The sequence below is a fragment of the Eutrema salsugineum genome, unplaced genomic scaffold (assembly GCF_000478725.1).
Source record: "Eutrema salsugineum unplaced genomic scaffold, Eutsalg1_0 scaffold_16, whole genome shotgun sequence".
In the NCBI taxonomy this organism is placed as follows: domain Eukaryota; kingdom Viridiplantae; phylum Streptophyta; class Magnoliopsida; order Brassicales; family Brassicaceae; genus Eutrema; species Eutrema salsugineum.
Window position 1 is genome coordinate 1,773,852 of NW_006256858.1, and position 12,713 is coordinate 1,786,564.

A 12,713-nucleotide genomic window follows, 5' to 3' on the forward strand; every position below is an offset into this window, starting at 1 on the left:
ACTCTTTCCTTTTGTTCACCGGCAAACGCCAATCCTAGGTTTAACAGGTAACCGGTAATAAGCATCTCTTCATGCTCATCCCTTGCTCTCTGATCGTCTTTTTCTTTTGATTCCGCTTGGTTCTCTCAAACGGACAGATCTTCTATTCGTCTCTCGAGTATTATTTTAGGGTAATGGATTTTCTCTATTGTTTTGATTTTTGAATCTATTCGTTTCTTCAATTTTTTTTGCTATTTCGAGTTCATTTTCTACGTTTCCTGTTCTATTTATCCCTCTTTTTGGAGAATCTAGAGCTTGGCTTGGTTGATTTGATTTTTTCCTTTGTATCTTAGATTGATTCTTCTGATAAGATTGACTTATTCCTTTCACTGTAGAGAGTAGTATATCTGTTGATTCTGTTCCATACTGAATTTGCTAAGAAATTGATTCAAGTCGTTGGTTCTTCAGTTGCAGCGATGAAGACAGCAAAGGGGAAAGATAAAGTTAAGACCACAAAGGAAACCTTGAAGCCAGTTGATGACAGGTTAATCCATTACCTCTCTGAAACTTTCACAAGTAATAATGACACACTATGGCTCTTGAGAAAGGGAATATCTTCTTGCTGAAATCGGTCATTAAAATATCTTTGCAAATCTGACTTAGCTTTAGCTGTACCGGAACAGTAACTGACCATGCTTGGAGCTGTTGTTGACTTTGTAGCTTAAGTTGGGCAGACTAGTTTTATGCTTCAAGCATTGTTCTTATCTCAAATATAGCCAAAAGCTATTTGTCTCTTTTGATTTGATCTCAAATACAACCAAACTCTGTTTGATTTTCAGAAAGGTGGGAAAGAGGAAGGCACCGGCTGCGAAAGCAACCAAACGAGAGACTCGTAAAGAGAAGAGGGCCAAAAAGGATCCAAACAAACCGAAAAGAGCTCCTAGTGCATTCTTTGTCTTTCTGTAAGTAATGTGGATGCTTTCCATGAAGAAAGTTTACTAGTTTGTTTTATTTTGTTTTTGTTGTAAAGTTACTGGATTGATTTTTTTCCTGGGCTTCTTTGTTTCAGAGAAGATTTTAGGCAAACGTTCAAGAAAGAAAATCCAAATGTGAAGGCTGTCTCTGCTGTAAGCAAAGATCACATGTGCTAATTAGTCCTTTATTGGATATACATAGTCTTACGTACCTTCCTTTTCCTTGTCAAGGTTGGGAAAGCTGGAGGGCAGAAATGGAAGTCAATGTCTCAAGCTGTAAGTTTTGTTGACCTTTCCTCTCTGCTACTGTGATGGATCTAGAACTTTTAGTTCATGAAAATAGTTACCTTCTAATCTATTGTAGAAAGGATGGATCTGTAGATCTCACATTAGAAAAAGTTTTAGTTGCCCGCTTCGTTTATATACAACCACCTTCTGTTAGATGACTAGAAAAAATTTCTGTTTTTATCTTTACTAGAAAGCTTACACAAACTAAACTAATCCATGGTTACATATAATGCCAGAAAGTTTAAACAACATTGGTTACGTCATTTGTTACTAATATTGAAGTCTTTTGGTCTCCAAAAATATCACTTGAATACTCTATTGTGATTTTTGAACTAAAAAAGGAGACTAGTGTGACACTGACATTAGTTTCCCCTCTTCCTATTTGAAGGAAAAGGCTCCATACGAAGAAAAAGCTGCAAAGAGGAAAGCTGAATATGAAAAGCTTATGGATGCATACAACAAAAACATGGTAAGCTCTAACTCACATATACAAACACTTATGTAGCTACTTCTAATTTCCTTGCTATGGGATCAGGAGGAAGGGAGTGATGAATCTGAGAAGTCTAGGTCCGAGGTGAATGATGAAGATGAAGCTAGTGAGGAGGTAAAAAACAATGCAGAGTTTATACATGACCTATTGTGTCTTGTAATGAGTTTTATGTTTCTTAAGAATATGTTTCTCTTGATGTTTCTCGGCAGGAAGAGCAGCTAGAGAAGGGAAAGACAGGAGGTGAAGAAGAAGGAGATGAAGATGAAGATGAAGATGATGACGATGATGATGGTGATGCTGATGACGATGAGGATGAAGACTAAACCGGAGATAGAAATCAGATTCTGTAACTCGGGCATAACTGTGGGTCCAGAAGCAGAAGTAAGTATTTTGTAATTTGTGTGTCGAGAACTATATAGATCCAAATCGTGTGTCTGTGTGTTTTTTTCTTTTCGTAAGAAAGCGAAACAGTTCTTAGCGGTTCAGGGGGTTTGTTTCAACCTTTTCTCCACAACAAACAATGTACCAATATCTGCTTTAGTGATCATGTAAACCAAAACACTCAAAGTCTCAAACTATGTACATGTTTCAAGCTCTCCCTTCAAATGCATCTTATGTCTCTTGAATCTCAAGGTTGTTGGTTTTCTACTGAAGTCCAAATAATAACGAATTTTCCGACATAATTTTGCTGAAAATACAATTTTTTCCCCAAATTGAACTAGCAAAGTGAAAAACAAAAAAGTAAAACTAGTCACTCAAGCAAAAATATTCCAGCAGCTCCAAAATTTTAATGTACCCAAAACTTAAGAAATGGCTATCGAGTTTGGTCTCGGTTACGATTATCATCGTTGATCTTTTGAAGCTGCTTCTCACTTGTGGCGATAAGGCGTTTTACCATATCGAAGGTTGTAAGCCTAATGCTGCAAAATAAACATAAACGGACATTCAGTAATCCTTATCATGTTGGCATTGTGAGGTTCCTAACACCTGAATAAAAGAATACTCAAAGTTCCAAGTTACGAGACTATATGATCCAATAAGCATAGCAATAGTTTTGGGTTTGGTTTTGTTTTCTATCACATACATAAACAACCTAGGAGCATCTAAATAAATACACTGAGAATTGCTAATTCTATTGTTTAAGAAGAGTCTAACCTGCTGTTTGGTAGAGTTTTCAATGCATTGGGTAAAAAGCCACGGTACAAGCCTATAAGCCCATCACGGTCTATAATTCCTGCACAGCAGATGTAAAAATGCCTCAGAACAAAACTCTCAGTCTCTTTTTTTGCTCAGTTATACAAAACATGTATTAAACGTAAATCGAGTTATGAAGATCTTTCTCTAATGTGTTGCACTGATGAAAAATACTATTTACCAGCAAATGCTTCCGGGATTGATTTGTATGGAGTTCCTCTCATTTGCATTTGCCGTCTCACAGTGTCGAGAGGGTAACATGTCAGTGTTGCAATACCGGCCGAAAGAACAGCTGTCAATAGAGACGATTGTGCCTTTTGTCTATATTCCTCCGGTAAAGACTTCTTCACTCTATTGTCAGTTATGGGAAGAAAAAGATATTAGCCCGATTCAAAAATTTTGTTTCGTAAGGGTACTTGAAACGAATGGAACGAAAGTTTAGCAGACTCACAGATCGAAAATACAAAAGTTAACAGCAATATATGGAGCTATCCCCACTAGAGAAGGTCCCAGACCGTAATAGAAAGATGCAATTCCTTCTTCACGGAGCATACTCAAAGCAACCTGCAAGAGTTTACATTAACACAATGTCTATCAATCAATACATGAACATGACCATATCTCATCCCACATTTACAAATGAGGACATGGCTATTAATGATTGGAGTTTGAGGGCTTAAGTTAGGAACGATGAAATGAAAAACAATCTCACCTGAGACATTGTTCGGTAGCCAGGTTCTACTGCCAACCTTAATCTCAAAACGTCTAGTGGGTATGTCAACTGCATAAGAATCAAGATGCAAGAATCAGATTAACATATCTACACGCTAGGAGCAGTGTATACTCTAACCAAATGTTACTTGAATGCCTAAAGTAAAATGAAGAAACTCTAATTAAATCTAAAAAGCGGAAGGTAAACCACATAAAACTCCTGCATTGGCATATAAATATAAGGGTTGAGTTTTCGACAGAGAGGATGTTAAGCCTAATTTTTCAGTCATACATCAGTACAGCCACCATAAACCATAAGGATGTGAACTTTTTATGGAGTTAATTTTGTGGGTTTGTTATCCTTAATTTACCCCAACAAATGAACAAACCCATACAAGGATAAACAATTTTAGAAAGGGGTAAATTCATCGAACCACGATTACTCACCAAAGTAGACGTCATACCAGCACAAGCACCAGCTGCAAGTCTTCCTATTACTGAGAGTTGATCATCTTTACCCTTGAACAATTTCTGAATTCAGAATATGGAAGCATTAGTGTAAGGGAACAGATTATAGAGACAAAGAGCAGGAAAAGTGATGAATTTTTCTTTAAGCTAAATGTTGTCAATTTCAAATACAGAGAATTAAAAAACTAATGCAATCAAGGAAATTTTCATAGAGGCGGTCACATTAACTCTCATATAAGCTCCCTCTGGTTAATCTATCTAACTTTAGAGCAGCATCATCGTTTGATATGTCAATTTTCATTATCTTGGCTTGTTTTCTAGATTAAGTAGCTACGGAATTTTCTGTGCCTTTATAGTGTTTTACAGCCATAACTTTTTATTTCTGTTCATCACATAAGCCAAATAGCTAGTAGGCTGGTGATGACACAGACTAACCTTGTAACTCTCGTAAGCCAAAAGCTGGACCGCACTGTAAGGTAACACTCTTATCACCTGGTGTCACATTTTCAAAAACCCATTACCTCAAGTCAAAACCTCTTCACGTGTATAAAATACAACACATTTCAAAACAAAACAATTACCTGTGGCAAATTTCCCTTCCAGTAACCTTTCACTCCTTCTTCTTTGGCTATCAAAGTGATTGCCTGCAGTTCATTTCAAATAACTCTTACATCAATTAGAAGAACATGAAAGACTAAGGCAAATGTGGAAAAAACAAGCACATGAACATCGGCGTACAAACTACCTCGATAAATCCAATAGCCTTTTTTGCACTCTGATGTCCAATTCGTATACCATGTGTCTGCAGATAAACCATTTTCAATGAAACGAAGAAATAAACACTTTCCACGGTTTATTCATCTGCTGATGTGTATCTCTTTGTAACCATATATGATACTAGACTAATCAGTTACTCTTTTTTTTTGCTGATAATTAAAAAGAACTAAAACACTAAGAAAGTAAGAGTCCTTGGGATTCATATTCATTTACCAGTTGTATCATTGCTTTTATGCTTCGAAATATTTTGAACATACGATTTCGTTTGCTTAAATTTTAAATTATAAAATCCGAGAGGCCAAAAGAATTATCCACCTAAGAACAAAATACCAAAGTAAAATTACAGAGACAGCCTAAAAACCTGCATAAGAAGCTTGATACGGTCAAGCGGAGCCGTAACCGTTTTCGCGGCGGCTCCGGCAATAGCACCGGCGGCGAAGATGGCGGCATCTTTGGGGACAAGAGCAAGGATAGCAAGCGGGTTGTTCAGTAGCTGAGTCGACGTCGGAGCGAATTCCCTCTGGTCGCACTTCTCCACCAGAGAAATGCAGGCGAATCTATTAACCAAACCGGCATCTCCGAGAGCCGAATTCCGCCGCACACGGCGGCATAACTGTACGGTGCCGGATTTGGCCGGAGAAGAGGTTAGTATGGAGGAACTGAGGGAAGGGATACGGTGAAATGTGAGAGTCGCTGTGTCTTCTTCCTCCATGGTTAAGAGGGAAAAGAGATAAGGCGAAGGTTTGTTTCAAAAAACAACAATAAAGAAATAGAAATGGCCGCTCTGTATTTCCGTCAACTGGCGCGAATACATTAGGGCTCGAGCATTACATTGGGCTTTATGGGCTTCTCATAAAAGACTATGAGGATGTGCTTTTATATCTTTTATATCCTTTTTTTAATGTAGTTTGTAAATCCTTTTTTTATGTAGTTTGTATATGTCTTATAGATTTTATAGATGAAATTTTGATATATTTATTTTTTATTAAATACCATAATTTGTATAGATTTTATTTTGTTCGAATAACACACACAAGATAACTATTCTTTTTGTAAGAATCAATAACCAAAAGTATTTGTATCTATTTGGTTATAATAAAAAAAAAGGTTGGAACTTGTGAAAACATGAATCCATATGACAGAATTAGAACCATAACTGTTCAACAAACAAAATGAATTCTTTAACCTCAGTTGGTTTATGACAAACCCAGCTCATCCCTTTTATAGCTTTACCAGAAAATGAGAAAATAGCCTTTATTCATATCACTCACTAAAAGAACATATATATAAAATATACAACATAAAATGCCAACAAACAAAAGAAAGAAAGAAAGAAATGTAACTTACTTAAAACATCAAAAACCTGTCTTCATCAAGTTCCCTCCCTATTTCATACTGAGGAATCTCTCTAACAAGTCTCTCTCTCTCTCCGTTTTTGGATGGTGATTCAATCAAATCATATTTGCTAATTTCTGCCATTTTTGTTGTTGTTTTTCTTACAAAAAGTCATTTGATGATAATTTGTTCTCCATTTTAAGTTGAGAAAAATCCTCCTCCTGCAATGTTCCTGTGTTGAACTCCCACGATAGCACCATCTGGTTTGTTGGGTGAAACACAAAAGTAGCATTATACATTTTGGCCATTTTCATTAGAAATTTATATATTAGTTGGTTTACTAAGTTGCTTACTCTGAGGAATTTGGTCGACGAAGAAACAGGCGGCAATGATGACATAGCACAACAATAGAACCAATCCCTTCATGTAATGAGAAGTTCCATCCTAACCACCCCCAAAAACAAACGGATGATAGATTAATTACAGGGATAAGCATATAAATCAAATTGAACCAAACCAAAATACTTTAAAACTGAAATAAAACCAAAATATGTTTACCAAAAATGATTTTGATGTAAGTATGTGACCAAACCAAATAAGCTGAAATTAATGAAAGTTAAACTCAAACGAATGAACCATATATTTATATTACCTGTAAAGTGAAGGCTGTGATGATAATGGCCAAAGCTAGAGAGCTTGTTTCAAGAATGTTAAAGTTGAGATCCATTTTGATTCCCATAATCCACGCAACGATAACACTCAGTGGAACCTGAGGAAACCCACAAATTATCGTCTTAAATTTGTTATAATGCACTCAACATTTCATTGAATCTTTCAGATATTAACATAATAATTAAGAACTTACCACGAACAAAGATATCTGAGTTGCAGAGCCCAACGCGACCCCTAGAGATATGTCCTGCCGTTATGACCATTCGACATAAAGAGGTGCTCCATTTAGGTCTTACCCGATTGCATTTACGTGTGAAAGTTTTATAAGAACTTATTTTTATTGCAACAAAACAAAGTTGTTTCTTCTTTATAGTTGAATTTGGAAAAGAAAAAAAAAATGCACCCTAAACATTTAAGAAAAAAAAAACACAAACCCAAACAAACAATAGAAGGCATGTAAAAAAAAAAAGAGGAAACTCACGAGCTTGTTCTTGAATGCGAAAATGATGGCACCAGCGTGCTCAGCCGCATTTCCAACAATAGGAAGCAATATGATGCTTATGAAACTCACTGATAATCCCCATGAGTCCGATGCATCCTGACCAAGATTTGTAAACCTCCATATAATTAATATTGTGAGTATTTGTTTCAAATCAAGGAATTTAAATATATCAACTTAATTAATTACCTCGATCGTGGCTACAACATACTCTGATAGCAATGCGATGACGAGTGTCATCCCAACAAGCCAAGCAAATCCGCTCCAAAATCCTATCACCGGAGTTTCTTCAACAGTCACCTCATCATCATACGCATCATCATAATCGTCCTGAATCCCATTTGAAAATAATACAGTCACATCATTTATACCCATTATATTCAATTCACCAAAAAAAAAAAATGAAACCCATTAAACTACATAAACTACTCGAGATAACTTGGAAAGCAAGATCCAGTATAAACATGTAACGTTTCGTTACCTCTTGTGCTTCAAACAATTGGCGGTGAGTCCAAAGCTGGAAGATGAGATAAGCAATGTAAGCGATAAGCATAACGATGCTGCTTGTCCGTGAAAGACTAAGCGACATTTTGTTAATCAGAGAGGTTGATGCTTCTCCAGTTGCTGCATATTTTAACAACAATGGCAGCAAATGACACAGCAAACCCATAAGCAGCAAGAAGAAGTTCACATCCGCTTGTTTCTGTAACATTGAGAAGAGAAACATCTCATTAACAAAACTCCTACCAGCTTTGATAACCGCGGAGAATGATTTTTATCCGGTTCAAGTGAAGTAAACCTGAATTTATATAAATCGGTACTGGTTTGGTTTAGTCCCGAATGCAATTGTATGCATGTTTATCCGGTTTGGTTATGTAAAATTACCATAAGAATTAAACCAGATGGTGCAAAAGGGAAGGCATATATACCCGGTCGAACCGCTGCTCACGGCGAATATTGGCGATACCACCACAGAAGAGGGAGGAGCCGAGAACCAAGAGAAGGTTTGAGAGAATTGAACCCAACAGAGAGTATTTCACCACTGCTACTTTGTTATTAGCCAACGCTAGTATCGCGATTATCAGCTCCGTCGCGTTTCCACAAGTCGCGTTCAACAAACCGCCCACTGCCAAGAAAACAAACACATAGAAACATGATGTAAGCGACGTTGTTGATTACATTTACATGATTGAGTAATTTATTAGTATGAAACTCCGTTACCTGTTGGACCCGTGTAGAAAGCTAGTTGCCTGCGCGAGTTAAGGCAAACCGATCATGTCTATGCTAATCGTATGTGATATTTGGTTGTATAAAATTGTAACTAAAAATTTATTTTGGCTTATTGAGATAATTCGTATCTTTTTTTATCCACACTGTAGTTTTCTTTGTCAAAGAAGCTGAATCATTGGCTTTTTAACATCGGCTTGAAACTTTAACAGAATCTTAAAAAGTGATTTTCACCAACAATACGTAATTCTGAAATGATACCAAATTTTAATTAGTTTGATGCTAGAGGAAAACGTGATAAAATATTTAAAGTATTCCTTGATCAGTAATAGGAAATAAATAATGAAGTGTTGAATAAAATTTTAAAACAAAGTATAAAGTTTAAAATAGATACTTTAAAAAAAAAATATCACTAATAGTTTAAAATTTGAATAATATCATAATTTTTTTCTGTAATACTTTATTTCTTAACGGGTTTTCCCCCAAAAGGAAACCATTTGCAGCCAAAACATATGCCACATATTTTACGTTATAAGGACTGTATATACTATATAGATTATGTGGGACGATAAGTACTTTTTTTTTTTTTGACAACGGGACGATTAGTACTTACTCTGTCAAAAAGCTAACTCGCTCAGCTAGAGGTGTCAGCCCTATCAAGCTCAGTCCAAATATCAACGGCTGTCACATACATTTAATTTTACAAAAGAATAATATTTTAGAAATAAATAAACCTATCTTTATCCTTTTTCCAAAACCACGCACTAAATATAGGTAACGCATAATTACGTGGCGTAATACAAACAAAGAAACCAATTATTATTTAACCATAAAATTAATCACGGGATTTAGGCATAAGTAGATACAGACAGTATTACAAAATATAGAGCGTAGATAATGTTTTCCCGAGAGAAACCATTTATTACTCCTCGACAGATGTATGATACTCCGATAGAAGCTTTGCTTTAACGCCATAGAATAACAAGTGATTTTGCTAGTACTATTCAGATATAATAAATATACTTGTGAAAATTAAATCTAAAAACTTAACAAAAATTATGTCTTACATGTAGATAAATAATCCTTAATATTGGTTGGGAAAATTCTCACTCCCTTCAACTAATTAATCACTTTGGGATACTGAACAAGAATTGCCTAATCTATCTAGCAAAATTCACCAAATTTGAGAGAGAGAGCTTACGCGACCGTAGTGGTAAGACTTGGCGATTATGGCGAGAGGAATGGCGAGAAAGAGGACAGTGAGCTTAGTACCAAGAATGACTTCTTGGAGATTTGAGAGAATGTTCTTGAGAGTTTTGCATGGGACCTTCTGAATCAGTCTCAGGTCTGATTTCTTCCTAAGAGACGATGACGACATGTTGTGCGCCGTTCTCCCATGTCGCAGCTCTCTGCTCAAACCCTTGGCGGTCGCGTTTGCGTTTGCGTTTCCGCTCTCCGCGATTGCCCATGGCTCAACGATACTCCCCATAGCTTAATACTTTTGAATCTCCATCTGTGTGTGTTGTGTCAGATTCTGTATATATAGGTGGCGATTCTGTGATTCAAGTTGGGTCCACTCATGCAACTTCCCGGAAGTTTCCTCTCTTTTTGTTTTTATAATTAAGTTTATGGTAGGTTTTTGCTTTGTATAATTGTATTGACAGAAATACGATTTTGGTAGATTTGCGTTTAGTTGAATTACGTATCTTTTTTGGGAAGTTTGTTTTGAGTCAACTAGTAGTTAGGGAGATGACACAAAATTAGATCGGATGACTAGAAAAATAGCATACCATTGTTTTAATTAGGAAGAACTGTAGTTATTTTATAAATTGACGAGGTACAAATATACGATAAATGTTAAACAACAACATATTTTAAGACACTTCACCTCAAAAATACTAAAATAGAATGAATTTAAAATTTTTAACTCAATATATATATAATGTATTCATAAATATTTACAAGTTTTTCACATTTTCTACAGAACTTGGATAGTATATATTTTTTATATTGTTAAAGTACTTTTGAAAATGTAACATTCTGTCGAGTACTCTTAAAAAAAAATTGACAAGTGATTTTTCAATTTATTCTGCACATTTTAATTTTATAATTAGATTAGACAAAAATTTATTCATCTATCAAGTATTAGCTTTTTGTTATTCAACTGTTTCATGATTTTCTTTTAATTATTTAGTTTACGAATTTTTTCATTCTAATAATTTTATAATTTTATGCAAGTGTGTTGTGCTCAGCTCTTACTTGAGTTTAAGAAAGTGAACTTGTGTGTCTGGTCGAGAAACTGGAGGTAAATAGGTCGCCACTAGTATAAGTGACCTGCGCGATTAAATTATTTGTTATCTCGACATTGATATGATCATATGTGTTATTTCAGGAATCTTTTCTAGAACAATCTATTTTATAGATCTCGTGTATAGACGGCTTTTTTGTACTAAAATTAAATATAATAGTAAATCATTGTGAACGACATTTCTGGTTTAATCAGACTGCTGTTAATTTCTAACATTTAATTATTCTTCATCATTTTTTAAGATGTGGATCTATATTCTCTAGTGAATAGTCTATATACAGATATAGTATTCCATTGTGCTTGAACATGTGATTTGCAATCCTCATTGACACGTGCATGGAGAATCTTTCCATTCTTTTTTTTTTTAGAAACATGCCATTCTACTATAAGAAAAACTGCGTCTGCATTTCATTTCTCACCGATATATTATATATATGTGTGTAAAAATCTCGCCAAGCTTCCGATCGTTTTTATATATAATTTATACATGCATGAACAAAGTATATTCTAAGTAAAAACTATATTTTAAATAAATATATGGCAATCGGTGTGACTGTTCATGCATGTGGTTAATTACGACTAAAACGATCACGTATATATTTTAGGTACTACAGTATTTTTGTATTTGCATATATAACCGTCCACTCTTCTAAAACAAACCACATTTCACTATGGAGATATAAAAAAAGGTTGTCAGGGTGAACTTGCTTAGCATACCCATTAGATGCTTTTCTTTGTTTAATGTTGTTTTAGAGGTTTACAGACCATATTTTAGAAAATTTAAGGGTGTATTATCTTCGAATTCTGTTATATATAGTTCATTATACTGTACCCAATTCTTTCTCTCTCTATTAACATTCTTGTCTTGCAAATATATGAATTTGGATGTATATTCAGGGCTTATAATTTTAAGAGAAATGATTATTGATATATATTAATTAGGGTTGTCATGGGAGGAATATAGTGGAAAATTAATGAGTGGAATATAGAAATTAGAGGCAAATTGTATTCCACTTTGTCCTCTCCAATTTAGTAGAAGAACATACTCCTTTAAAATTTGTTCAATTTTTCATCTTCCTCCAGCAGAAATTTAGCCCTGGGCATAAAACCCGATCCAAAAGAACCCGAACTGACCCGACCCGAAAAATGCAGTTTGGTTCGGATTCGGTTCTTCTCTAAAAACTGAATGGTTCCTCTTCAAATATAATTCGGGCTTCGGTTCGGTTCGGGTAAAATCCGAGAACCATTCGGGTCCTAAATAACCCGAAACACATTAAACATTTTTATTTTGTTTTTGGTTTAATAATCAATTTGGTAGAATAAAGCTGGGCATGTTATCTATTTTGTTTTTGTTTTTAAGCCCATTGACAAACAATCTACAGATTATTTTGTTTATTGTATTGTTTTCTTCCACTTTTTTTTTTAATCGTGAAAAGATGAACTTCTTCCTCATCTCTTCGTCTACATCTTCTTCTACATCTCTTCTAATTCTCTTATAATCTTCTATCATCTCATCTCTTTCTTCTCCTTCTCACCTGTTTCTTCTTTCATATCAACTTCGTCCTCATCTCTTTCTTCTCCTTCCTCATCTTCTATCATCCGGATCTGTGTGGACGCCTCCACCATCGAAAGTTTCAAAGAGTAGGAAAGGGATTTCTTCAGAGGTGAGCCGAGTCGCAGCGACTAAACCAACGAGTCTGGTGCCGATGATATGACGCCCGTCTGATTCTTTTGATTGTAGGACGGCGCTTCGGCGGAAGATGAGAAGGTTTGCACATCAGAATAAAAAAA

The 12,713-nt window shown here is 35.3% G+C and overlaps 3 protein-coding genes across 3 annotated transcripts; 1 reads left to right on the plus strand and 2 right to left on the minus strand.

The window, feature by feature from the left end:
• The first annotated feature begins 34 nt into the window (after nt 1-34).
• Nucleotides 35-2,338, plus strand: LOC18020709 (high mobility group B protein 1). Its single transcript, XM_006403809.2, has 8 exons — nt 35-170; nt 448-523; nt 819-941; nt 1,049-1,106; nt 1,185-1,229; nt 1,630-1,710; nt 1,777-1,845; nt 1,941-2,338. The coding sequence occupies exons 2-8, from the start codon at nt 456-458 to the stop codon at nt 2,052-2,054; spliced, it is 558 nt and encodes a 185-aa protein (XP_006403872.1). The 5' UTR covers nt 35-170; nt 448-455; the 3' UTR covers nt 2,055-2,338.
• LOC18020804 (probable envelope ADP,ATP carrier protein, chloroplastic) lies at nt 2,255-5,644 on the minus strand. The gene is made up of 10 exons (XM_006403810.2): nt 5,243-5,644; nt 4,850-4,906; nt 4,686-4,748; nt 4,540-4,596; nt 4,084-4,167; nt 3,638-3,706; nt 3,377-3,489; nt 3,107-3,276; nt 2,887-2,965; nt 2,255-2,651 (listed from the first exon to the last, which is right to left on the minus strand). Exons 1-10 carry the CDS (start codon nt 5,591-5,593, stop codon nt 2,546-2,548), a joined length of 1,149 nt encoding a protein of 382 aa, XP_006403873.1. The 5' UTR covers nt 5,594-5,644; the 3' UTR covers nt 2,255-2,545.
• Nucleotides 5,645-6,121: 477 nt separating this feature from the next.
• LOC18020805 (vacuolar cation/proton exchanger 3) lies at nt 6,122-10,103 on the minus strand. Its single transcript, XM_006403811.2, has 11 exons — nt 9,816-10,103; nt 9,228-9,295; nt 8,609-8,637; nt 8,317-8,513; nt 7,869-8,090; nt 7,577-7,717; nt 7,370-7,486; nt 7,082-7,135; nt 6,869-6,985; nt 6,570-6,660; nt 6,122-6,476 (listed from the first exon to the last, which is right to left on the minus strand). Exons 1-11 carry the CDS (start codon nt 10,101-10,103, stop codon nt 6,415-6,417), a joined length of 1,386 nt encoding a protein of 461 aa, XP_006403874.1. The 3' UTR covers nt 6,122-6,414.
• Between the last annotated feature and the right edge of the window lie 2,610 nt (nt 10,104-12,713).

Bases quoted from the DNA above. Each gene is read 5' to 3' on its own strand.
- LOC18020709 (XM_006403809.2), top strand. From the start codon at position 456: ATGAAGACAGCAAAGGGGAAAGATAAAGTTAAGACCACAAAGGAAACC. The intron at 942-1,048 runs GTAAGTAATGTG...TCTTTGTTTCAG, and splicing joins AGTGCATTCTTTGTCTTTCT to AGAAGATTTTAGGCAAACGT. The intron at 1,711-1,776 runs GTAAGCTCTAAC...CTATGGGATCAG, and splicing joins ATGCATACAACAAAAACATG to GAGGAAGGGAGTGATGAATC.
- LOC18020804 (XM_006403810.2), bottom strand. From the start codon at position 5,593: ATGGAGGAAGAAGACACAGCGACTCTCACATTTCACCGTATCCCTTCC. The intron at 4,597-4,685 runs GTAATTGTTTTG...ATGTGACACCAG, and splicing joins GGAAGGGAAATTTGCCACAG to GTGATAAGAGTGTTACCTTA. The intron at 3,490-3,637 runs GTGAGATTGTTT...AAACTCTTGCAG, and splicing joins GCTACCGAACAATGTCTCAG to GTTGCTTTGAGTATGCTCCG.
- LOC18020805 (XM_006403811.2), bottom strand. From the start codon at position 10,103: ATGGGGAGTATCGTTGAGCCATGGGCAATCGCGGAGAGCGGAAACGCA. The intron at 8,638-9,227 runs GTAAGTACTAAT...TAACTCGCGCAG, and splicing joins CGAGTTAGCTTTTTGACAGA to GCAACTAGCTTTCTACACGG. The intron at 7,487-7,576 runs GTAATTAATTAA...AATCTTGGTCAG, and splicing joins ATGTTGTAGCCACGATCGAG to GATGCATCGGACTCATGGGG.